Raw genomic sequence first — 25642 nt, 5'->3', positions numbered from 1 at the left:
TGACCAAGCCACAAATCAAGTCTTGTAATTGATATTCACTCAAGAGAAAGGAATTGAAGGTTTCAGTTTGGCAGCACAGTACACCGTAAGTACACTTAAAGTAGAACAGGGTTTATTCGTCTTTTTCCAGATCTGAAGGGAAAAGTTGCCCTCTCATTGTCGTGTGGGACACAAGGTCTCGCTGACCACTAAGGACCCCCCCCCCCCCCCCATCCATATGGAGCCTCGGAAGCAGGCGTCCAGGTTCGTTGGTCCCTTCCCGATCTCCTAAATGATTAACCCTGCTGCAGTCCGGTTGAGGCTCCCAAGTACCATGAAGATACATCCGACATTCCAGGTTTCCAAGGTGAAGCCAGCAAGGACCAGCCCACTGGTTCTCCACCTCCAACCCCCCCGGGTCCAGTCAAACGGCTGTTGGTTGGGTCGTGGCTGTCAGTTCCTGGTTGACTGGGAGAGCTACGGGCCAATGTTACATTCATTGCCCCCCCCCCAAAGTCATTCGTCCAGCATCAGCCCAGAGCACTTTGGGCCGTGACCTTCACCTTGTGACCCTCAGGCTGGGGGTTTCTGATTACTCATTCACCTCACCTGCATCCAATCTGATGAAGAAATTCATGAAGCAAACTCACGGGGGGGGTCAAGGGTTTACAGTTAATGATTAAAGATTCCAGTTTGTTGCTCAGTGAGCGCACGTTGGAGAGAAAGATGAGAGGAGGACACACCTTTGACTAGAATGTCCAGTAATAAGATGGCAGTAACTCGGCTGGAGTTGTTCCCCCGATGATCTCTGGAGAAAGAGCTCCGGGAATTGCAACAGGAAACATAATTAATAACAAATAAAAATGAAATGCTTGTGATTAGGTTGCATACTTTCAGCGACTTACAGGGTTTAACTATCATAATATTCTGCTCATTAAGAATCAACGTTCTACCTAGTGATATTATTTCTATCTACAGAGGTGTTTTCTCCCCCATTCCCAACTTCTATCTTTCAGAGCTTTCTGCATATATCTGATAGACATCTTGCCACCCCCTCACCCCACAAACACATCTTTTAAAAGCACACGCCCCATGGAGGGAACTCAGTGCTCACTATGACTATCTAATAAACTGTTAGTGGCAAACATTGTGAACATTGCTTCTTACTAGGACCAGGACTCAGTTTCACATTCAACACCCCTAACAGTTTAACTACCTTTATATTTGGGGGATTTTACCACCACTAAACTTTTGACAAAATCCCTAAAGGGCCACCTCTTCCTCTTGAATGCTTCTCTGTTAAATAGGTTATGCAGTTCAATGCTTTTGGCCGTAAAAAAAAAATGAGTTGGCACTCAGTCATTTTAGCAAATCATGGGCTACTCTGGCAGTGAGACACTAAAGGCGTACTAGGAGGAAACACAATTTACAATTGCTATTTTAATGGAAACAAACCACACACAGCATCATGTGATGCGGAGACTTTCAGATGCACGCTAAGCATATTAAAAAAAAAAAGAAGAAGAAAAAAGCGAGAGACATTGTACAACTTTATTTTACTTAAAAACTCAATTTGCTGCTGTTCTCATGAAAACAACTCCTGGTCTACAATTCCAGTGACGTCAAGGAGGAACATAGGAAAACATGTCAGTTTGTAATAGTCCAGTAATACTTTGCCTCAAAATTTGATCCCACTGTTTATTGCAGGGAAAAAAAAACCAACGTAAAAGGGATGATTTATCATGCAGTGATCAGCAACCTGTGCAACATCCACTTCCCGGGCTGCGTTGTTTTGTAAAGCTGCAGCTACTGAGAAAAATCAGCCTCGCCTCGTAGTGCTATCAAAAACCTTTATAGACTTTTAGTTAAAGGGAGAGCTGTAAAAAAAGAATCCTCACTCTGAAAGGCACTCCCTAAAGTACAAACAAATCAGAGTAAAAAAAGCAGATTGAGCCACTCCAGAGAACGATTCCATTGAGAATGCAACAAGATGAGCTACAAACAAGCCACAGGGCCAAATGTGGAACGTATTATTTTGAGACATCATTTAATAACATTCACAATTCCTCATTTTTCAGTAAACCTGCAAGCAGTTTTGAAGAAAAAAAAAAATGCAGCTAACGCAACAGTAAGAATTAAAATGATGCTGACCGAGTGATATGTTTACAATTCTCCAACCGTCCGTCAGCCCAACAACGGCCCTACAGCCGCTCAGGTGTGTGTGTGGCGCGCTCTCGCCTTCAGAAGCAGGCGTTCAATTATGCAAATAAAATAAATTGACCATTTTCTTCCATTGCCCACTCTTGATTCTTAATGCCAAATACCCCGCTGATTTAACAGGTACGATATAGGCTGGCAGATATTATATCTTTACCAAATGCCTACATCTTCTTTTTGGCAAAATAGCAAAGCATTTCTCTTTTTTTGGTGGTGGTGGTGTTGGTGGGGTCCAAATTGAACTTGTTCAAAGTCATTGTGACTGCAGGTTTATACGGAATACACTCAGGACTTTTCCTAAGAACTTCTACGGCTTTGACAGTAACTGACAGAAATCATGGGAATGCTTTTTGTTTTGTCAACTATGTAAAAAAACAACTCAGTCAACAAAAAAAAAGAAGAAAGAAAACCTTCTAAAGCTTAACGCGGTGAACCCCAGATAGCGATCAGAAGGCCAGGTCCTATTGGCCGCCTGCATTAAGCTGCGACCATGGAGCAGTTCAGCCACAAACAAGCAGAATTCATCAGAAGCGCCAAGATGTCTAGGTAAGATGTACGCAATTCTAAATAAACCTAAAAACTAACAAAGTGAGTCTGTCTGATGAGCCACAATTTACTGAGAAGGAGGCAAGTAGAAGACTATCAGTTTATGGATTACATCATTCACTTCAGATTTTTGTTTCTATCAGCTGGAGAATGAAGAGTCCAAAAAAATAAACCTTTCCTGCATTCTGGGTAAAAAATACTGAACACGTGGCAACCAAACTAAGTAAGTCTGAGCAGAGAACATGGTGCAAATGGAAATGCACTGAATTTTGGTGCTGCCACAAAAAAAGAAAATATCACATGACCTGTGATCTGCCCACAGCATCGGTGGGCTCTCGCAAATGGCGGTTTTCAATATCAAATACATCTTTTGTAAGAAATTAACTGGATCGATGCAAAAATACTCGCTCCCAATTAAGGAATTTATAAATGTCTTCCTCCATCCGGTGGCTGTTTATCAAACATGTCTGGGCCAAAAAACAATAAACACAACAACACACAAAAAAGCCTAATTCTCAAAAGTGGAGAAAAGGGAGCTGCACTCTCACCCCCCCTCCCCGCCCCGATGTAAAGCACTGCAGCCGCTGCAGGTCACGCAGGACTTCATTCGGTCTGTCAAATGTTGAGAGCAAAGAAATTCTTCAGGAGGAATCATCTGGAGGAGGGGATCGGGTTCTTCAAGGAGACGTCTCTGCAGCACTATGCAGCCACCTTGTTGTCCTTCTGGAAATAAATAAACATGCATGAGAGCAGCCAAACATTCACTACCAGGAGTGCAGCATGGAGTGTATGTAACAAATAAGCCTAGTAATAAAGTAATTACAAATCAACTTCTGGATAGGAATACATTATGAAGTTGTTCTTTGAAAACTCCTCATGGTTTGAGGAGCAAACATTAAACTCATGGGCAGAGAACAGGGCCATCTTGTGTCCAAAGTGAGGCATTGTGGTCTATCCGGTTGTTGCTCAAATCAACACTAAACTCATTTGGAATAATAACTTCTCGAATAACTTGCGCTTATCTGGATCTGTTGGAAGTTAGGCTTATTCCGAATATCTTGCGATTGTGAAATTGACTGTAACACGCTTCAAAGACTGGTGAAAAAGTCCAGTCGCTTTAAATGGAGTTCACTTGGATCATGTAAGACTAGGTTTTAAAAAGATACGGAGAGACGCTCTAGAACAAACACATGCACTGTGCATCCTAAATGGTGGAATGAGCTCTGCATAGATTCAGTCTAAACACTGAGAAACACCTCATCTTGAATCGCAGCACTCGAACGAACACACTAAATGGAATTTAAATCTGTTGGATTTACCCTGTATTCAAAATCAGAGAAATCCCGGCCGCCCCTGCCGCCCCTGAACCCGCCTCGGAATCCAGGCGGAGGACCTCGAGGGGGCGCGAAGGAGCCTCTGCTCAGCGGCCGCCCTCTGCCGCCGCGGGGCCCCATGTAGCCCCGGCCGCGGAAACCTCCTCTTCCTCGGTTGTGCCTCAAGGGGATGCCAAATGTTTCGGAGTTCATTCGCCTCTCTTCTGCCCAGGTGGTCCTACGCTCCCTGACAACACAGAGGCCAATCAACACGCAGCGTTATTATGGGGGTAGGAAAACATTGCAAACAATTATATTTAGACATTTAAGACAACCACACATTGGCGGCTTGTCTTTAAGCACACTCAAATAGTAGTAAATACACATACATTGGGTAGTCTGACAATTTTGGCTTTTATCCGTGTAACAAATTACACAGCTAGTTGAAAAACAATTAGACATACATTTACACCAATACGTCAAAATCACAAATGTTTGTAGTTTATATTTGGTGCAACTTCAGGATTTAAAAATAATTGACTTACCTTGAAAATCCTCTTTCACCCCCTTTACTGAAAGACATAAAATAAACTATTAATATGTTTGCTAAATAATGTTTGGACAGTGGATCTAGAAGAAAAAACAAATTCATGCAGGGTGTGGGGTTTTTCTCAATTGACAAAACTCATTAAAATAATTCGTGACCATAAATCTCAGCCCACAGTTCTACTACAGAATGACACTTTCACCTGGGGACTTCTAGAAGTACCTTAAGTCATCAGCGGACAGGTTGTCAAAGAAGGACTTGGTCTTGTCATAGTAGGTGCTTATCGCGGCCTCCTCCTCCTCGTTGGTGGTGGTGGTGACCGGGGTGGTGCCCTCGTTGGCTGGATGTTCAGACTCTGCTGCTTCTTCTCCATTTACCGCCTTTTCAGTCTTGTCATCTGGTTGGAAGAAAGTTTGACTGAGTGGCCCAATCGCAGTGGACAAAACAGGAGTAAATATCTGAGTGAGTGAGTGAGTGAGCGCCCACTGAAGCTGCACCTTTCAGCTTCAGCTTGTTCTGGAGCTCTTTGTCGATCTCGTCTTTGTTGAACTGGGCGTTGGCCGTCTCAAAGTCAAAGTCTTCTTCAAATGTCATGGCGCCGTCCCTGCGCATATTGAGTTTGCCCCTGCTGCGGTTTCCTCTCCCGCGGCCACGGCGTGGGGGCTGAGCAGCGGCTGCCAAATGAACTAACGCCAAAAATTATACACATCTCTTAGAAAATATGTAAAAGTGACAGTTAAACAAGCAACACCTTTGCCTACAGTGCAGTCCAACATATGGGTCAGTGTTCAACAAGCAAAAAAACAATCTTTGAGATTCAAAGACATGCAGCATACAAGAGGGAGCCTTTTTCTTGGGGCTCAATGAGAAAACAGCTGAGCCGGAAATGGTGATATAAAACACTCCCTATGTGGGGAATTGAGGTTCCTTCTAAAGGGGACTTGAACTAATGATTGAATCACTGGCTTATACTGCTAATGAAAACAAAATAGTTTGGTTTCTGTAAGAGTGTTAACAGGTGTTACATTTCGGTGTAAACTACTTACCGGCGTGACGCTTGTTGGGATCTCTGTTTTCAAGTGCACAGTGTTCGTGTTCTGGCTGCAACACCTTCTGGACCTCAGGAGCTACACAGCAGAAGACACCAACTTAAGGCAAAGTGGTCCGGCCGTAACCAAAGTACTCAAAACATACACCTGAACGCAACGCATCAATTCAGCGAAACCCCTTTTTTTTTTTTTTAAATCAACATGGAAATTGAGCATGCAAAGCTTTGAAGGTTGTCTCTACCCCTTCTCTGCTCCAGGAGGTCGGGGGGCCTCTGGCTGCCAGTGGAGGGGGCAGCGGGTCTGGTAGCTGCCGGGACTGATGGACCCCTCTGCCCTACAGGGGGAAGCGGTGCCGCAGTAGCTGATGGTGGGGCCTTCACTGTCTGCTCCAGGGAGGGACGTTTCGGTATCGAGTCCAGCTGGGGACTGATGCGCCCTGCGGAAAAAACGGCAGCTTGAGATTCAAACAATATTGGATCGCTGCAAAAGCAGGAACGGTGGACTTTGTCTCACAGCAGATGATGGGGGACACGCCTGTAATGTGACCATTAAGGTTCTAACGATGTTATTGGAAGAACAATAACCGGCATGTCATTTTTAACAACACAAATGCCAGGTCAATGCATCAAAATATCAATCCTCAGGGGGCCAGGCACGCATCGGTAACAAAGACTGCTCCTTACCTCCGGCTCCGGTGGAACCAAACTGCTGAGGTGCAAGGGGTGCGACACCAAACTGGCTGTATGGCGGAACAGAGGCCTTGCTGATCGCTGCATAGGACCCAGCCGGCTGGAATGACGGCCCCGCTGAGGCATTGCTGGATCCAAGTGATGACTGGGAAGACAAAAAGACACGCTCAACTGAATAACCAAGACAACACCGATTGTCAGGGACTAGGGTTGGGTATCGAGAATCGAATGGAATCGGAACTAGCTTTGCGATTTACCCGGTATCGTTCAAAAGTTTAAAATTCGATTCCTTGTTTCGATTCTCAGTCCGCCGGCGCCGACCGGAAATAGAAACCGCTGAACACCAACGAAGAAGCGTCCACCGGAAGTGTTGGCGTAACAGCGCGATCGAACATGTATAGCGTGCGTCGGCGGTCTTAAGTGTGGTTACACTTCTCGAAACAAACCGAAAACTTGGCAAAAAACTCCCGGTTGTTGTGAAGTTGCGACGCATCAGACGAGTGCGCGCGGGTGCCGGGTGGCCCGAGCGGAGCGGCCCTATCTGTTAAAATGAGCAGTGAGGCTGGCGCTGCAAAGAAAAAAAAGGTTGTACTAGCACTCCCCGCGTCGACCGCCAGCAGCCCCCCGTCAGCGAAAGTGTCCCTGATTTGAGGTTGGGAGAGTTGCGCGCGCCCCCCCCCCTCCGTGTGCCCCGTGTTTGACGCGCTGCCTCTTCCTCTGATTCCAAGGGTTCGTCCATCAGTGGGAGCAAGGTAACGTTTAAGTACCTGCAGTATCACACACTCACGTGTAAATGTGTTTTTGTGAGGTTTCAAAAATAAAGAAAGTGAAAGTGTACCCCTGTTAAAATATATTCATAATTTATAATGTTTATACAATATTCAAGTTCATAGTTTGATATTCATATTGTAGTTGAAAACAGCCCTGTTAGAAATTCATAGTAAAGTTAATAAAAAGTTCATAGAATTAACATTGATGGAGAAGGTCAGACTATTTCCTTCAGAAAGACCCTTGGTTAGCTAGCTCATTTAAAATATCTTAAACTTAAACTTTTTTGACCCTGCCTCTTAAAAGAATCGGAATCGAGAATCGCTGGGAACCGGAATCGAAACAAGGAATCGGTATCGGAATCGGAATCGCTCAAATTCAAACGATACCCAACCCTATCAGGGACAGCACCTGTCACTCATTTTCACAATGGATGACAGTCTCTCCTTGATAACATTAGTAATTGTAATCACTTTACAAACATTATTTTATAGAAGGACTTCTGTTGTACATAATATCTGAAATAGCCTACTAAAAATGTATTTTATTCATATTTCTTTGGACCAACAGAAACATCCCTCAGTTGTAGAACTATGTTAAAAGTCTAGTGTATAATAAAATCCAATTCATTGGCTAAAATATAACCGGCTATACGGTTTAATATCACAATTTATATGTATTTTGTCATCAGAAGCACAGTTGTAATCAATGCAATTAATGACAGCTGAAACTGGTTTACTGAGAGACCTTAATGATATGTAACATTAACCTGTGCCTCTTCCTGCTGTGAATAAGTCCTCAGAGATAAATCAGTATTACTTCAATTACAATCTAAAAGAATAAAGTACTAGACCCCACAGGATGACAAAAATGAGATTTTCTTAATAGCATATATAAATCAACTTACCTGAACTATAGCAGGATCCTGAGGCAGGGAGCTAGTGGCTTTGGGCGGCTCACACACTGTAAGGTCCTTTATGTCGCTCCCTCTGAAGATGATGTACTCAAACACTTCCTCGCGGGGTGGCACGGGCCTGTCGGTGGGGCGATCCTCCGTGCCGAAAGAGCGAACTGTTGGGAAAAGGCACAATGCGATTTATATAATTATTAGGCTTACTACATGATTGGGCCGGAGGCAGGATACAGGTTTATTTATAGAAAATGATGGCCAATATAACGCATAAAACAGGCATCCAACAATAAAATGTATGTTACTTTTAAATGGTCGAGTATAACTTGACCGGTAGTGGAAACGTGAGGTCGCTATAACGTTCGCCAAGTTCACTTCACACACGCGCAGAATTAAGACATAATAGAGCTAAGCTAACGTTATTCACCCGCGATCAAAGAAATGAGATTATTGATTGGAACAGGGCTTGCCGCCTATCTATTACGCGGTATGCCACTTGGTGCCCAGCGATAACGGATCGATATTTGACGGTAACCCAAAACACAAGGTAAACAAAGGACGCGGAGCGTTAACTGCAGCGCAACTTAGCCGTTCGTGGGCTACAACGCTAACGTTAGCTAACATGGCAAACTGCGCGGAAATCAAACGTCAGTTTGCTGTCGTTCGACACTTTCGTGAGCTTTGATAAAGACCTCAACGAGCTTCTGTTCGCCCCCTGGTTACGTTACGTACCTTTAGCGAGAGCTACTGTCGAGTGTTCAGTGTCAATGGTGTACAGAATTCCTTCATAGCGAATCCCGGCCTTGGAGATTAGGCTAATTTTGCTGCCGATATACGGCGTCCCTCCTCCACTCATGTTTGCCCTCGGGCTTTAATGACACGCGACTTTAAACGGAATTGTTAAATGTCAAACGAAAGGTGAGACGTGTTGCTTTCAGAGCCGTAGTTCTAAGACTACATTACACAGAATAATTATGAACGCCGTTAGAAAGCCTCGCTCGCTGCTGGACTGACTTCTACCACGACATGGCCGTTTACAATTTACTTCGCCCGCCGCTAAGGATGCTGGGAAAAGGGCTGCGTCTCATTGTTATAAACTCGTCTCCTCTTCCTTCCGCTGCTACCCTTTCAAGGTAAATGTTATGGAGTGATTTAATGAGAACAAGTGGGAACTCAACTACAGAATAATTATGTGTGCTGTTAATGTCACGTTTACGATTTTTTTTCAGCAAAGACCATTTTTGAAATGATCAAAGGGTGCATGACATATATTTGAGACCCGGCCATTCTATGATCTCGCGATATTACACAGAACCGCTGCTCTCCACCCTACCCCCATATTGCCAGAAACACAATTTTAAAAGCGTAAAATGTATATATACTATTTGTTTTTGACACACCATATATCATTAACTCTATAACTATAAAGCCGCGGGAAAGTAAACCGCAGGTGCCACGTACGTTAGCATGATACTTTAATTCAACACTACTAGGACACCTCGTCGAAACAGTTCATCATTAAATTACACTTGAGGAAAAATCATAAAAAATACTAGGATGCCCCCCTCCTCTAATGACGTCAGATTCATTCCCACAATGCCTAGTAACACGCAGGCGCACTGTAAAGGAAAAAAATATAAGACAGCTATCTGTGATCAGAGATGGCGGGCGCCTCCGACCCCCTGGAAGATATGCTGTTTTCAGAGGTGGACGAAAAAGCTGTGAGCGACTTAGTGGGCTCACTGGAGTCACAGCTCGCCGGACAAAGCAACCTTACAGGCAAAGCAGACGAAAACGGAGGCGCAGGCTCGGTGGCCCCTGCTAACCATCACTTGGGAAAAACGCTACCAGCTCCAGTGGGCACAACAACACTAGCACAACAACAACAAGGACGGCGAAATAAACCCGAGATGCCCCCGGAGATCAACTCAAAGGACGCTAGCCCGGATACCGCTGCCAAGTCCCCTTCTCCGGACTCTACCCGTTATTCCGGCGAGCCGCCCGCCGCTCCTGCTGCCTGCGCGGGAGCCACTAGCGCCAGCGGCTCGCGATCACATGGAGCATCCATCACAACACTGGCGGCGTCCGGCGCGTCAACTTTGGCGTCCGCGGCGGACAGCATCAGCACCGCATCCGTGCTGGGGTCTAAGGTCAGTCCGGGGTCGTGCGGGTCCTCGTCGGAGGAATCCAACCCGCCGCGGAAACGCATAGGCGCGCCGCGGAGGAGCGCCTCAACTCGGGTAAAGAGTTTGAACGGCGCGGCTGTGACGACCAGGAGGAACAGCGGCACCGCGGCGGTGTCCCAGGACCCGAGCGCCGCGGAGACGGCAGACCCAACGACGCCGAACTCCACTCGGCCGGCGGCGTCCTCCATCAACACTTCGACTTTCACAGTCTCGAATGCTGACCTGCCCGCGGGCCAGTCGGCTATCGCTCTGGACCGGGGGACTCCCACCATCGCGTTGCGCAGACTCCCCAGTCACATCGTGGCGAGCATTGCCCAGACCGGCAGCGGAACCAGCGTGTCGGCCTTGGCCCAGCAGGGCGCTCGCGTAGGACCGGCCGCCCCCCCCTCGACTTCGCGGGGGGACCACAGCCCCGACGACCGTCAGTCCAAAACTGTACCGCCAAGCCAGCCAGCCAGTAGCGTCAACTCCGTAATAAGCACGGTCTCCGCTGTTGTCACGACAACCACAACCACAACCACAGCAGCAGCAGCAGCAGCCACACCGTCCGCGATGGTGACCCGGCCCGCGAGCTCCGCAGCGGCCGCTGCTGGCGTCGCGGGGCCCGCAGCGAGTTCCGCGTGCGTAACGGGTCAGGTCACGTCGGTGGCCACCGCTGTGAGCATGGTCAGGCCCAGTCTTCCCTCACCGACCCCCGCCGCGCAGGTTCAACCTCGCCCGGGACTGGCGGCGCCTCAGAGGATCGCAGCCCCGCAGGTGATCATCAGACCGCCTCAGCAGCCGACGACCATTCAGCTGCCCCCCGGGTTCACCATCCCACCGGGTAAGGGTCGTGGGGGGAGGACATCCGGTTGTCTTACCATGTGTGTCAATGTGTTGACAGTTGTCCTGTGAACAGTGTAGGTGCTAAAGGACGCAGGCAAAAACATGCTGTGTTCCTTTTTATTGGGGGGTCAAACACTGCACCCAGCCCTCCAAAAGTAAGAATGGACATTCCTAACGCCACTGGGACACTATACTGATACAACAAGCGAATGATGAGAAATAAGAGAGAACTTGCAAAAAGTTTTGCATTGGAACTGAAAAGTTCTTATTTAGGCAATGCTTATACGTTTAAGGCTAATAATGATTTCAGGAGAGGAGTAACAGCCACACACTGTTAACAAAGTGTACGGCCGCTGCTCTCTACTGAGTGTTGTAGCATACAACAGTATTTAGAAGGATGTGATAGGTGTAAAAACAAAAGAAAGTAATGTGTCAGTGCAAACAAATCTATGGTTTCAAATGAGTTCACTAGTAGTTCATAAGTTTACTGTGTTCAGCTTAAAGGTTTTCAGTGAGCAAAAGTTTGGATTTACTGTAAAAACATTCAGGTTTTCTTGATACTGGCAGAGTTGCATATCATTTTTTGTGGTAATCAACTCCAATCAACATACATTGTACATGTGTACGGCTGTCCCAAACAATCTAGACGTTGGCCATAGAGCAAACTTTGATAAAGTAGTCCCAATTCCGTCATTGGGCAAAAATGGCGTTGAATGGTGTGGAATACCTGCAACACAATTCATGGCTTAGTGTGTCCCCCTCGCCCCTTTTTTTCACTTTTACGTTAACAAGTGTGTAAACACACATTGGCTCCCATAGTCCACACAATGAGACTGTCCCTATGGAGGGATGCTTCACATTCCATGCCAGCACGTCCACTTGCAACAACAGAAGCTCATGGTTTAGTTTGTGACACGTTGAGCCCTCGTTTGCGCTGCCTTTCGGCCCTGGTGGGGGTCGGCCCGGTGAAGGTCGTGCAGCACAAAGCAAAGGGCTGAACTGCAGTTAAAACATTTTGTCGAGTGGTGCTTGAGAGCAGTGGTTAAACACTCAAATGCGTGTCCTGTTGCACGGCTTTAACGGACACTTTCCAGCCGCTCAGAGACAGGTTCGGGGCCCCTGGTGTGAGATCATTCCCCGGATAATACCACAGCACTTCACATACTCCAATGAATGGCTTCCGTTTGTTGCCCTTCTCTTTATTATCCCGACACTGATTTCCAGTCTGTTCTCAGTGTTAAAGTTGTGTCGAAAACATTTGCATTTAACCTGCGAGAGTTTTAGAATGCAAACCTCCCTTGCAATGATACGTGATGATCTGTAATCTGTAGAATCCACTAATAATTTGCATCATGTCTTTTTCCAACTTGCCTGGTTGCCATTGTATCATTTCCCATTTGTCATTGCATCCATATTACTAAATGTAATTGTGTAAACATTTTGTGCAAAGCACCAATCAGCTATATATATATATAATAAATGCATTTACGTTGGTTTAAATAGCCCTTGTTGTCCGTGACGTCGCAGTGTTTCCTCCGGTTTAAGCCTTCTGTGATTCTTCAGGGATGGTGCTGGTGCGCACGGAGCTGGGCCAGCTGGTGATGGTTCCTCAGCAGGCTTTGGCTCAGGCTCAGGCTCAAGCTCAGGCTCAAGCTCTGAACAACATCTCCCCACGACCTGCCACCCCCACAGCAGGAGCGTCCTTCAGAGTAACGACTCCTCAGGTGAGGCACCAGCTCCTCAGTCCACAGGTGGCAGCTAGCGTGTGTGCTAGCTGCCACCTGTGGACCTTCATCGGAGTGACAGGGTAGCACTCAGTACGAGGGTTCTTCCCGGGCCTCTCTGCTGCTACTAATTACACACCCACAGCTTTCGTTTTCCGTGTGTGTTTTTTCCCCAAAAACAGGTGGCAGTTATTCTAATTCTCTCGCAGTCAATATAGATTTTACCGACGAGACAAATTCCTGAATGCAGAAACTAACAACATTTGTGAATGGGACTTGTGTTGCTATACGTCCAAAATCTATTACTGATAAGGGCTCGTATATAAAAGAACAACAAAGATGGCTGTATGTAACAACTGTTTTCCACCTTTACTGTGATAGTTATATCAAAAGCATGCTTTTATATTCTGGCGACACAAGCACATCTGGAAAAATGATAGACCCGACATACATACACTGATTCAATGAATTAGAACCCAGAATCATAAGGCAGCTTTTTTACCTTATAGTCAACAGAAAAGGATGAAACATATTTATTTTGCGACATCCACGCTCTCCGGCCCGCTCTCTGTACACTATACATGGAGCCAAATAAAGGTTTGTCTCTGACTCTTTCAGGCAGCATGAGCAGCGCAGCGGGGTCGGGTCCTTTCAGGTCAGAGGTTTCCAGTGGATACAAATGGGTTTATCAGTGTCTTAATGCGTCTGCACAGCGTGGCCTCGGGGAGCGTATTGTGAAGACCACGCCACTCTAAACTTTATGATCTACATTTTCTGGGGATAAACTCTGGGATTAAATGTTTCTTTATTTTCTGTAGAGATGGTGCTCCTTTATACTTTTATTTTACGTCACCCTGTTTTGTCCTCACTCTGCTCAGTATTCAGTAATCGGGACACCCATAGATATTTACGTACCATATTTATAAGAAAACCTTTTGAGATAGCGGAGAAAGCTTTGCTCACACAGACGCTGTGGGACTGTGGACAGCTCCTGGTGCTGAAACGAGGTCTAACAGAGAGATAAGTAGCAGATGAAAGAGCAAATTCTTTTATTTGGATTCAAACAATATTGTGTTTTGGTTTAAACAAATTCCATTCAATAGAGGTCCAGAAACACAAATATGGAAGACATTATTTTATTGGATGGCTAGAAGGACACGGTTTTGGCATTGGGTAAGACCCATTGGATGTGCATTCAGCTGCATGCTAACATGCTAACATGCTAACCATACCGGATATGAGGTGAAGTACAGTGCGTTCACGCCGCACAGTACAAAGACTTTTGTCATATAAATGCCCGGATGTATGTATGACACACTCGACCACCCCCCACAATGCATTGCTGCTCCTCAGACGTTTCAGTGGTTAACTGATGAAATACTAACAATTGCTGGAGAGTGACAATGAAGGTCAGTTTACACTTCCATGCATGCTGTCTTACGTTTTGAGTTGAAATACACTATTTTAAAGTATTCATAGTGACGTGAGAGAGGACGTGTAGAGAATCCTTCAGAGTGAGCCCTCTGTGTTACAAGCAGCGCTCAGTGCGTCCTCGGAGGAGTTTAATACAGGACATGGGACGATTAATGGCGCAGAATTAAAATAAACCGTTGAAAGACCGTTCGTTTTCCTCTTCATTTCCCACAATGCAAAAGGGCATGAGGTCAACCGTGACTGAAAGTGTCACATGGTACAGGAAGTCCTCCAGCATGTTTCCTTTCTTTTGATCTCTGCAGAATTTCTGTTGCCACCTGACCTTTTTTTGCCCAAAACGAAATGGGGGGGGGGGCTATTGAGTTGGAGAAACACTGATCCGATTCATATGGCTGACATTAGGGCTAATTGGGATGTGATTAACACATTTGGCCCCGTAATTATTAGAACAAATGAGCGTTGTGGATTATTTTACGTATAGATGAAAGTGTGATTAATAGGTGAATTAATGTCTCATGGCTCGTTGAGGACTCCACGGGGCCCTCTCATCACACTTTAACGAGCCCACTGAATCATTCATTGGAATTAGCTTCTGATCACCTGTGTATGCATCGCTCACGTCGAATCCACACCTTTTAACCGTCTGTAATGATGAGATCACCGGGGTAGTTTTGTCTCGAGCAGTTTCTAACGTGCCCGGTTACTCGGGGGCTCTCTGGGGTTAGAACGAGGCGGATAGACACACCGTTTCTGTACTGGTAACCGTCTTTATTATAGTTGGCAGCAGAAAGCAAGCTTTTATCTGCCCCGGCTCTACGTCTGTGCCCTCTCTCTCTCTCTCTCTCTCTCTCTCCGTTCAGCTGTCTCTCCACCCTGCCAATCCCTTTCATTTCAGAGGGAGAGAAACAATTGACCCTGTACAGTGTAGCTGAGGCCAATTAGACGTCCACCTGGTTTCCTGAGCCACGCTGTCCCCGGCAACTCAGAAGGTTGAACCGTACACGTTGGAGCTGGCATACGTTATTAGAGCAAAACAAATAAAGACATCATTAAAAATCAATTTGGCCTGCAAGACATTTAAAACTGATTTGCGATGACACATTTGGTTCCCTTCATATCTGTTTTATCCTGTGTGCAGCGTTTGTTGCTCATTACAGGGACTCACCTTTGACTTTTTGTTAAGTTTCCGCCAACAACTGCGAGGAAACTGGCATTTGAAATCATGTGATTTGCGTCTTCTATGAGCTCTCAAGTACTCGGTGTTCATCTGATCCGTCTGACATAGTTTGGTATACCTTAACAAAACACCAATCTCTTTTACCTTTAAAAAAAAAAACAAAGAACCAAGTTGGACATCGTATTGACAATAGCTCAATCTGACAGTTCATTTTTTTTATAAAGAGATCTGGCCTCAGTGAAGAGTCCCCTCCAAAGACCTTCTGATTCACCTGAGATCCGCTCGTCCCGTCACTGACCGCGAGGACAGAGGCCCGACACTAGAGGGCAGCATTTCACTGTCTTTAAAAGAACATACAGCTCAACTTTTCCTGGTTGCTGTCACTTCTCCTGCTCCGAGCTCCCTCCTCAACCCTAAACACTGTGAGACACATGTTCGTCATTTGCTCCACGCTGCCATTTTGAGTATCATCAACGGTACCTCTGATTGGCAAGAGGAGCCAGAGTGGATTGGACCAGACAATAAATGTCCGAGAAATACAGCCCCGCGCTGCCGAGCACATGCATGGGATGCAGCAGTGTGCGGTGCATTGGTGCAGATTTGCAGTATTACTCTCTGTTGTGAGTACTTTCACCTCCTCAGGTAGTGTCTCTCACTACTGGTACCTCCTTCTTACACCTGAAGTAAAACACCTGATTAGTTTTACTAATCAATAGAAACCAAATTCCACCCTGCATAAAAAGAACGTCACGCCGATGCTCACTCCACAGACCACGGTCCACGCCAGTTACAAAACAGCCCCCCCCCCCCCCCCATCCTGCACCTGCATCCACCCTCGATGTGGAAAAGTAAAAAGAGAAGAAAAAGATGGAGACTAGAGAGACTCGCAGAATGTCATGGCGTGTGACAAATTAGCCGGGCCGCGGCAGGAAAAGCGTTGGCAGGGAAAAAGAAATGAAAGGGAATGGTGTTTATTCCCAGAGCTCAGCCCCTCAGTCGGCCTGTCACTCTTCCCGTGACCCCCCGAGGGGAGGAACGGAAGGCATCCCGAGCTTCCTTCCTTCCATACCTGTTAAATCATTCATCATCCAACTGCCTGATTATTTTAAAAAGCTAACAAGGCTCTTGGTTCTCTCAAGACGCTCGTCTTCGTGCGCAAAGACGGAGGGAGACAGAGAGAGGAGAGACAGAGAGAGATAGAGGCATCACCCGCGGCGTACCCCCCCCCCCCCCCCTCTCCCCCAACTCCTCAGTGTAACATTCTTTTGAATGGCACAAAACTTTTTTTTGAGCGGTGGGGAAACTCCTTCCTCCTTCTTCTCACCCCTTTCTCCTTGTCGTTGGCAGGCTGTGCGTCTTCCTGTTGTGTGAAAGACGTGTGTGTGTGTGTGTGTGTGAGAGAGAGAGAGTGATTTGGCCTGTCTGTGAATTGAGGGCGGTGTGCCAGAGGGCCCTGTTGGGTTGTCTCGGCCTACTGACAGCATAGTGTGTGTGTGTGCTCATATATGTGAAAATATATTAAAGAGATTGCAGAAAATGTAAGAACTCAAATAAAAAATGTTGCTCATAGAAATCAACCCGAGACATCTTGCTTATTTTCATGCATGATTTGGCAATGAAATGCAACAACGCAGCAACACGGAGAAATGCTCGTGCAGATCTTTTGTCTGACTGCTCTTGATGCTCCAGTTACACATCTGGGGCTGTTCTCTGAGCAGTGTCATGAAAAGAAAACCCCAGTGATCCCCAAACACAATTAATGAATCCGTTACACCTCACCCGCCGGTTTTCTCTTCAAACCGAATGTGATCCGAATCCTTCTAAAACCATCCTAAGCATCGTTAGTGCTGAAGAGGAGGAACTGCAGCTGATGAGTCTCATAGATGGCAGAGTGATTTTCTAAAAAGTGTTGTTTAAATATGCAAAAGATGCATTGTCTCATACAATATATCTAGTATTTGCATACATTTCCAGAATAGCCGGATAAAGCTGGGTTCAAAACTCTTTTTTTTTAGTTGACACATGAGAGTGAAATGCTTTTACAGAGGGGATTTATCTCTGTTAACACCTCCTTAAATAACTAAATCATAGCGTTGTGACATTAGAGAACAATATGTATAAAATTCTGCCCCCAAACCCCCCCCCCACTCCCCCTCCCTTGATGGACTGCCCAAAGCATGCTCGTTTGCTTGTTCACCTTCTTTCCTCCTCCCCGCCTCTGTGACCTTTCCCCCCCCCCCTTCCCTCCGCCAGGCTCTCTTCTTCTGCTCTCTTCGTCCCTTCCTCGTGCCTCCCCTTCCTCACCCGCCCGCCCCTTGATATCTCTACGCTCTCTGTTTGTCTCTCTCTCGTCCCTGCAGTCTCCCGCGACCTCTCTGACCGCCAGGCAGTGCCCTTTGACCCCGGCCAAGATGGCACCGTCTCCCTCTCCCAACCCGTCCAGCCCTGCCCTCCAGACCTCCTCTTCTTCCTTCTCCTCCTCCTCCTCCTCCTCCTGTCCTGCACTCCGCCCAGTGAGACAACCCTCCTTACTCGCCTGAGATGATATTTGAAGTGAAACTCCAAGGCTGCGTTCACACCCAATGTTGCTTGGAGAAATGTGTTGCTAAGCAGATGTCGAGGTCTTTGTACTAAGGGGGCGGCCCCTCAGGGATCGTAGGAGGGATATTATATATTATTATATATTATATAGTGGTCAGTGGGCTGCGGTTTTGAAGCCACGGGCCTGCGAGGAATTCAGCAGAGGTGGCGAAGGCTTTTGGAGCCTCACTCGTGGCTCCGAGAAAAAGAGCCAATAGGAAACGGATCCTGAAGGGAGTAGGTGACTGTGGAGGAAAGCTTCCAAGGCGCCCTGTCTTTCCCAGCCTGGAGCGAGGAGCCCCCGCCCCCCTCCTCCCGTAGCCTCACTTGTCTGTTAAGCAACGTCCGCCGTGGTCGGGACACCAGATGTGACAGGCAGCGCCTCCTGTTCTCCGTGGCCTTGCTGCGAGCGAGACGTCACGTCCTGTTCATCTCTCTGTCTCCTCCTTGCAGAAGGCCCCCGTGGCGCCGGCCGCGCCGGCCGCGCCAGCGCCGGCTACGCAGCAGACCCCCGCGGTGGCGGTGGCCCCCCAAGCCCCGGCCCCGGCGGCCTCCCAGCCGACGCAGCTTCCTCAGACCAGCATCGCCGCGAACCCCGCGTCCCAGGTCCGCTCCCTCTCTGCACCCCCCCTCCCCCCCCCCGCGCCGCTCGCACACTTCACCCTCGAGGGCGGCGCCCGGCTGTGTGACAGGCGCCTGCCCCCCCCTCCCTCCCCAACACCCGACAACCGCGGACCCTGCAGCCTCGCAGCCTCTCGCAGCTGGCCCCCCCCGCACCGAGAGTCTCACACATGCCCAAACACGTTCACACTCATGCGTTCACAAGAAGGCATTACGGACGCAAGGGACGCACTATTGTTCCGAGACACACACACACACAGACTTACAAATGCATGCATATTCATAATCGGCACATAGCTGCTGATTCACATGCATTCTCACATACATATAGACATATGTATGTATGTAGGTCGCAGAGCCCTCTAAGGGCCCTCGGTTTATTGCCCCTGGCAGTTTTGGACGACAGGTGTCCCGTTTCATTTGGCTCCAGAGATGATTGTGCAGCGGGCAATTCTTCAGGTGAATGTGTTTTCCTCTCTTGCCTCCGACAGGAAATGCAGGAGAATGTCAAGAAGTGCAAGAATTTCCTGGCCACGCTCATCAAGCTGGCGTCCCACAACTCTCCGTCCCCCGAGACCTCCAAAAACGTCAAGTCTCTGGTTCAGGACCTGCTGGTGAGCACTGGTCCCAGATGTCATGGACGTTTTCTGCCTGTGTAGTAAAGAGACTTTCTTTTTGGGCAGCAATCTGACAGATGAAGTGTTGAGTGAGTTGTTGCAATGAATACATTAAACCTGTAGATGGCAGCATGGAACTCCTCCTGAACCCTCTAGGCTCCAGTTGCACATCCATGAGCATCTCTTTACGTTCACGTCACCGCGTTGTTGTTTGACTTACTGTCTGCCCTTCTGAACGGGTGTGTTTATGCTTTTACCCCCCCCCCCCCCCCCATACCCCCCTCCTCTCCTTGACAGGATGCCAAGATTGAGCCGGAGGAGTTCACCAGCCGGCTGCAGACTGAGCTCAAGTCGTCGCCACAGCCGTACCTGGTGCCCTTTCTCAAGGTGGGGGTCCTCTCTTCTAAACCATGTTGACCTGTTCACCATCAGCTTTTCTCAGAGCGACCGGGTGAAACAGCCTTTTCCCGACGCCTCTCCAAAACCTGATTTATAAATGTCCCTTTTTAACTGGCCACCATTGACCTGAAACTTGACCTCAAACGTGCGTCTCATAAAAGAGCCCTCTTTAGGCCGGGTCCCAACTTTGACAGTTAACTGGGCCCCTTAGCTCTAAATTGGCCCCTTAAATCAAACCACTTCCGGAAACTGCCCCTTAAATCTCTCCCTCAGCGTGGCTACCCAAGCCACTTTAAAGTAGTCCTTTCCCTAGCACCAAGGCCAGGGATGGCCATGCCTCTGACAGAAGAGTGATACACACACACACACACACACCCCTCTGGCCTGACTTGTGACTGTGTGTGACAGTGGCCCCCGCAGCCGTCCCTGCCAGCAGCCGGGGGGGGGGGGGGGGGGGGGGGGGGGGGCGCTTTCTCCAGCCAGCCGCGATGAGCGTCACATCGAGACGGCGAGCCCGCCCGACGCGGCCGCAGACACACGTTGTCATGCAGCGTTAGGCCTCTTAGGTCAAAGGAATCTGCCTGACATAGTCTGCGCGGGGCTGGCGTCGGCTCCCCCGGGACGTTTGGTCAGGGGTCATCCGATGGCGGCTATGCTTGATGCACGCCGTTTGGTCGCGGGGAGAAGCCCACTCACCTGAAGATGGGAAATGTTTAGTTTGAAGTACAGTACGAAGTGAGCCATTTCAGCATCGTCACCGTTGTCTCTGTTTTCCCAGCTGTGAAGGTTCACCCTCCCCTGCATGCGTGTTTTTTCTGCCGTCCCGACTCTCAACCCCCCCCCCCCCCCCAACCTCTGTCTGCCCGTCAACAGAAGAGCCTGCCGGCCCTGAGGCTGTCCCTGATGAACAGTCAGCAGTCCCCGACCCCGTCCCAGCAGCAGGGGGTCAAACCGCCGCCCTGCGGGGCCCCTCCCACCCTCGCGTCCGGGCCAGCTGTCCGCGCGCGCCACCCCAACAGCGTCAGCATCACGCCGGGTGCCGGCGCGCCGCCTGCCGGGGCGCCGGGGCATGCAGCCGCCGTGGTATGTACGCAAGGGAACACGGGGGGGGGGAAAGTAGCAAGTATTCAGCCACTGTGCTCCTACATTCAGAGAGGGGGGGGGGGGGGGTGCTCTCAAAGGGACCTTGATGATTACCGGCAGGCATCTGCCACATCTGACTACTACATTCGGAAGAATGAGAAAAAAAATGGCACCAAAGACACTCCCACACACTACTTTTTAACATTTTAAGACATTGTTGGCTTTTCTTTACCAGTAGACGGTATTTTTAGACTTCAACACCTGGATGCTGTGTTGGTTTAAGCTCCAGTGGCCCGCACGTTGATGTCTCCTCCATATTTATATCTTGGCGTCAAAGTAGTTTGCCGTTAGATCCGTTTGACGAGCTTTCCGTGCAGGTCTGCCAGGGTGCTCTTCAGAGGAGACCCCCTATCCTCAGTGGGGAGGGTCATTTCTTTTTTCCTCACTGGCATTATTTTCTTCTTCTTTCCATCACTTGCTTTCTCTTCCCCTCTCTCTTTATCTCTCCCTCCATCTCTTCAGAATCTCTCACTGTATCTACCCCCCCCCCACTCCCCCAATCCCCCCCTCCCTCCCTCTGCCCGTTAACCGTTGAAGGGTGAAGCGAGGTAACTAGGTCAGCCCCGGGTCAATTTTTTTAAAGCAACGTGGCGGCCGCAGTCCATTTCCTGGAACAGGCCTCTGGTCTCCCTCTGCATCCCTCTCTCATGCACACACACACACACACACATGCATAAAACACCAGCATAAGTTATCCCACACAACATTAGTAAATGATGGCCTCCGGCACACGCAGTCTGAGAGCAGACAGCTAGTGGAATTAGGCTCTCGTAGGGCAGCAGCACGGGTCACATTTCTTACAGTAGCGCTAGTGTGGTAAAGTCTCAAATGTGAAGTGGAGCGGTTTTAACTTAACGAGTGTTGCTGCTCCGCATAGGGACTTTTAGAAAAGATGTTTTTCAAAGATACACATCGGTTCCTGGAGGAAGTACGGTCTGGGTTTAATGGGATTGTGGCCTGTTTCGTATTGCAAGAAATGTCTGATAATATTGGTATTTTAAGACAATTTTTTGTTTTTATTTTTGAAATATAATATATAAATTACACCACTAGCTCTCATGAGAGTTGCTGGGCTTCGAACTTCCTCGGGGCAAATGCTGTATTTGGTGGGGAATGATTGGAGAGCAGGAAGTAGGCCACATCGCGACACAGCAGTTCATTCTATGCTGCAACATCGGGGGGGCCGATAAAAACTGTTTTAGAAGTTACAAATGATATAACAACGTCAGGAATGGTGGGAAGGTCAACAGAGCAAGGTATGAATAAATGCAACTGCATCTGCTCGCACAGCTAACGCTAACAAAGCCTTATTGAGGAAGCAGGGGCCCTTTCTGAAGTAGTGTGTGAAGAATGTCATCCTTCGGTCAAAATATGTCCGTTTTAATCCACCTTCAGGATAACCTCTAATTTAAAAAGTACAAGAGAAGGATATCCTTCAATTTCAGTGACTTCCCTTTTAACCTCTGATTTGTAAAAAAAAAAAACACTCACCCCCCTTAACTGTGTCGCTGGCTGGCCAGAGGTGCTCGCTGTCTCTCGACTGAATGTATTTCTCTGTCCCCCGCCGCTCCTCCTGCACCCCCCCCCATTCCCCTGCAGTGCATCTCTGGGAGAGAAAAAATGGCCTCTGTCCTTTTTTTTTTTTTTGTTCTTTTTCAAAGCAGCTTGAGCAGTAATATAGCATGTGTCAGGGAATGGAAAACAAGGCTGAAAAATATGCAGCAAGAAGCAAACTGGTAGGAATGGATGGCTGAGCCCGAGGTCGAGCCCGGGGGCTGCTAAGCAAGGAAGGAAGTGACTCTAATAGCCCAGCACACACACACACACACACACACACACACCTCCGTTCCTTCTTCTTCCTCCACCAAACTACGTCTTGGCCCTGACTGCTCCGGGTCTGGCGTGGTGGGATGTGAATGTAGGTCACGCACGGGGACAGAACTCCGTCCCGAGTGTCTCGCGTTCACCTTTTGACGGAAGCCAGTGGCTCCGGGGGCCGTTTCTTCCAGCCGAACAAGTCTGCAAAGGTGGCAAAAATGGACACCCCCCCCCCCCCCCACTGCCCAACCTTTCGTCTTATTTCCAGGAGAGTTTCATTCTTTGAAGTTGTTTTTTTGTTTGTTTTGTGCTTCCTCAGGGTATCAAGGCAGCAAGCACCGCCGGGGGCCCCGTCCGGATGCCGATGGTGATCTCGCAGTCCGTCAGAACCCAAGGTACGCTTGTCTGCGGGGGCCTTCTGGCGTTTTAGGAGAAAACTTGAAACTTAGCCTCAACAGACCGACCTTCTGGTTGAAGGTCCCCCCCCCCCCCCCCCCTGTGATCAACAAAGGTAGCCATTAGTGAAAGTCTCCCCGTTGCGTCTGTGGGCCCTGAGATGTGCAAACAGGCGGCAGCACCAGAGAGAATCGCTGCTGCTTCTCCTGTCGGGTTGTGAAGCCTCCTCAAACATTTGCGCTGCTGCTTACTCACAAAACAGGAGCCCTGCAAACAACGTAACGCTCCCCACAGAGGAGCTGTGGGCTCTCAGGTGTGTGTGTGTGTGTGTGTGTGTGTGAACCTGTGCGCGTCCGTGCGCGCGAACGGAGGTGCACACAAATTTGATCTGCCCCCTTCAACCGAGACCGCCTGCAGTGGGAGATCTGTAGGTTGTTTTATGCCCATAAATTGCAATGCGGGGCTAGTTTCTAAAAATACTTTGGCCGTGCCTCTGGGCGAGGAACACGCCTGTTAAAAATCAAGTTTAAATTCACTCTGGCAGGCCTTGTGCCTCGCCGGGAAAAAGAAAAAACCCAAACGTGTGTCTCGGAGCGGCGTGCGTTTTGAGGAGTGTAAGGAGAGCCCGGTGAAGCGCAGTGGTATTGACAGAGCGACGCTCCTCCGCGCTGACCTGGGGAGCCCCCCACGCCCCAACACCTCCTACAACCACCCCCCCCCCCTCCCCGGCCGCTGCCCTCCGTTTACCCCTGCGAGGATGACAGAGACACACTTGTAGGTAGTCGTTAGGACGGGAGGATGTTTGATGCAGATGCAAGGGGACGTTTCAATGATAACGTTACTCCTTCTCGCTTTTGTTTTGTGTTTTCTTCCCTGCCCCCCCCCCCCCCCCCCGCTCCCCCCTCTCCTTCTTCTTCTCTTTTCTTAACAGGCACAATGGGGAAGGGAGGCTTCATCCAAGCGGGCAGAAGTCCCGTGGGCCCCGCTGCCGCTCAGATCTGTGGGAATCAGAGAAACAAGCTCAACGACCCTGGAGGAGGTTCTTTCAGGTACACCCCCCCCCCCCCCCCCCTCCTTCCTTCCTCCTCCCCCCCCCCCCAACCGCTGTTCAGGCCCGCCGTCACACGGGGGCAGCATTTCACTAAGATGCCCCCCCCACCCCGTGACTTGAGGCTACACTCTCAGCTTTGGAGGCCCGGTGGCGGCTGCTCTCTCTCGTGTCCCGGCTGGGGGCCCGGGGTGGTGGGGGGGGGGGGGGCGACCCCTCGCTGCGTCAGTGTCGCGCGGCCCGTCCCCGACAGGATCGCCTTTTTCATTTGTGAGAAACGAGGTAACTGCGTCCAGATGGTCGGGAGCTTTTCTGGAAAAACCAAAAAGAGGAAGAAATACCTCTGTGTTCAACGTCAAACATACGGCGCTCCGCTCGCCCCGTCTCCAGCGCTTCAGCTGGGCTTTTGTCTCAAAACATGAAAGGTTCATCGCCCACATGCTGGCCTCTGTGGTGCATGTTCTTTGCTTGTGTGTGTGTGTGCTGGTGTGTGTTTGCATATATGCCTCTGTTGTTTGTTCGTGTTTGTGTCCCTGCTTGGATGCACACGAACATATGTGTATATCCCTAAAGATCTGAGGGTATTGTTTATGTGTCAAATGTGTGTATGCGTGTGCTGACAGGAGCAGGGGTTTTAGGGTTGGCCCGGTGTGACCGGGGGAAGTGTGTGGGGGGGGGGGCTCCAGAGTCTAGGTCACGCGGGCCAACGGGTTCGCGGTAATGGCTGCCGTCTCCCGAAGGGGTGAAGGCTGCCGCCCCCCGAGGCCCTGATTGATAAACCAATAAATCTTTAGCTGCGTTGGTAATTAAGCTGTCAGGCTCGCTTGTTACTGTCGACCTCTCTCTTCCCCCCGCGGTGATCACAGCCCCCCCCCCCCCCCCCCACACACACACACACACACACCGGTTTTGACACAAGCCCGATAACGCACAGCACCACAGACATTTCGCAGCTTACATCCCCTTTTATCCAGGTCACGTGATGATCCGCCTCGCTCGTGTGGGGGACAAGCAGAGTGCACGGGTCCACGCGCTTGTCACAGGTAGCACGTTGTGCGCCCCCCCCCCCCTTAACCTTCCTCGAATTCATGTTTCTTTCGCATTTTTCTACACAAATCGGCAAAAAAGGGGAGCGAAGCGCCACGAAGGGTGTGAAGACGTTGTGGGGACGTCCTTCCTGCAGTCGGTCAGCATCCAGCAGCCCCCCGTCCCACCAGGCCTGAGTGGGCTGCTGTCACTCCGAGCCACCGGTCCCAGTGGGCCAGCTGCAGCGCAAACACACACATGTATATACACACTGCAGGGCTTGTGGGGTTTTCCAGTGCAGCTCCAGCCGTCTGTGTGTGTGTGCGTGTGTGTGTGTGTGTGTGTGTGCGCGCGTGTGTGTGTGTGTGTGTGGTAGTTTACAGTACAGAGTGAAAGCAGCTGTCTTTGTGCCCCTCCCTCCCTTCATCTCTCTGTAAACACTCAACATCCGCTGTAATCACAGGCGAGCCAGCCGAGGCCCTCAGCCCTCTGCCAACCCTCTGAGCTCAGCAGCCCCCCCCCCCCCAATCCGAAAATTTTGACCTCGTTCCCTAAGCGTGCAAAGACACTTTCGTACCCGCACGGGAAACCTCACCCGGGGGAGAGGCTTCTCTCACTCGCCAGTCACTG

At 49.1% G+C, this 25642-nt stretch overlaps 2 protein-coding genes across 4 annotated transcripts in view; one reads left to right on the top strand and one right to left on the bottom strand.

The window, feature by feature from the left end:
* Positions 1–1516: 1516 nt before the first annotated feature.
* lsm14ab (LSM14A mRNA processing body assembly factor b) lies at positions 1517–9058 on the bottom strand. 2 transcript variants are annotated; one of them, XM_037451844.2, is made up of 10 exons: positions 8751–9058; positions 8016–8179; positions 6335–6485; positions 5893–6087; positions 5649–5729; positions 5100–5288; positions 4825–4999; positions 4601–4627; positions 4062–4302; positions 1517–3462 (listed from the first exon to the last, which is right to left on the bottom strand). In XM_037451844.2, exons 1-10 carry the CDS (start codon positions 8872–8874, stop codon positions 3442–3444), a joined length of 1368 nt encoding a protein of 455 aa, XP_037307741.1. In that variant the 5' UTR covers positions 8875–9058; the 3' UTR covers positions 1517–3441. The 2 variants fall into 2 exon arrangements, with proteins under 2 accessions (XP_037307741.1, XP_037307733.1); XM_037451836.2 differs by having other exon boundaries at positions 1517–3465; positions 8751–9057.
* A 94-nt stretch (positions 9059–9152) lies between these two features.
* LOC119196266 (transcription initiation factor TFIID subunit 4) overlaps positions 9153–25642 on the top strand; it is a 63201-nt gene continuing 46711 nt past the window's right edge. Inside the window, exons 1-9 of one of the 2 annotated variants that reach the window (XM_037451815.2) lie at positions 9153–11027; positions 12593–12753; positions 17725–17877; positions 18398–18550; positions 19057–19179; positions 19480–19569; positions 20455–20664; positions 22862–22937; positions 23870–23987. In XM_037451815.2, the coding sequence (XP_037307712.2) occupies positions 9680–11027; positions 12593–12753; positions 17725–17877; positions 18398–18550; positions 19057–19179; positions 19480–19569; positions 20455–20664; positions 22862–22937; positions 23870–23987 (2432 nt within the window). In that variant the 5' untranslated portion in view covers positions 9153–9679. The remainder of the gene's footprint in view (positions 11028–12592; positions 12754–17724; positions 17878–18397; positions 18551–19056; positions 19180–19479; positions 19570–20454; positions 20665–22861; positions 22938–23869; positions 23988–25642) is intronic. The other variant, XM_037451823.2, reaches the window with a different exon arrangement.

Source organism: Pungitius pungitius, chromosome 4 (assembly GCF_949316345.1).
Source record: "Pungitius pungitius chromosome 4, fPunPun2.1, whole genome shotgun sequence".
Lineage (NCBI taxonomy): Eukaryota > Metazoa > Chordata > Actinopteri > Perciformes > Gasterosteidae > Pungitius > Pungitius pungitius.
The sequence above is the reverse complement of the archived record's forward strand: the minus strand, read 5'-3'. Positions and strand labels throughout refer to the sequence as shown.

What these genes read in the sequence shown, in the direction of transcription:
- lsm14ab (XM_037451836.2), bottom strand. Translation starts at nt 8,874, where the DNA reads ATGAGTGGAGGAGGGACGCCGTATATCGGCAGCAAAATTAGCCTAATC. An exon ending in GACAGTAGCTCTCGCTAAAG is followed by an intron (nt 8,180 to 8,750) that starts GTACGTAACGTA and finishes TTTTCCCAACAG; the next exon opens with TTCGCTCTTTCGGCACGGAG. An exon ending in GGTGAAAGAGGATTTTCAAG is followed by an intron (nt 4,303 to 4,600) that starts GTAAGTCAATTA and finishes CTGTGTTGTCAG; the next exon opens with GGAGCGTAGGACCACCTGGG.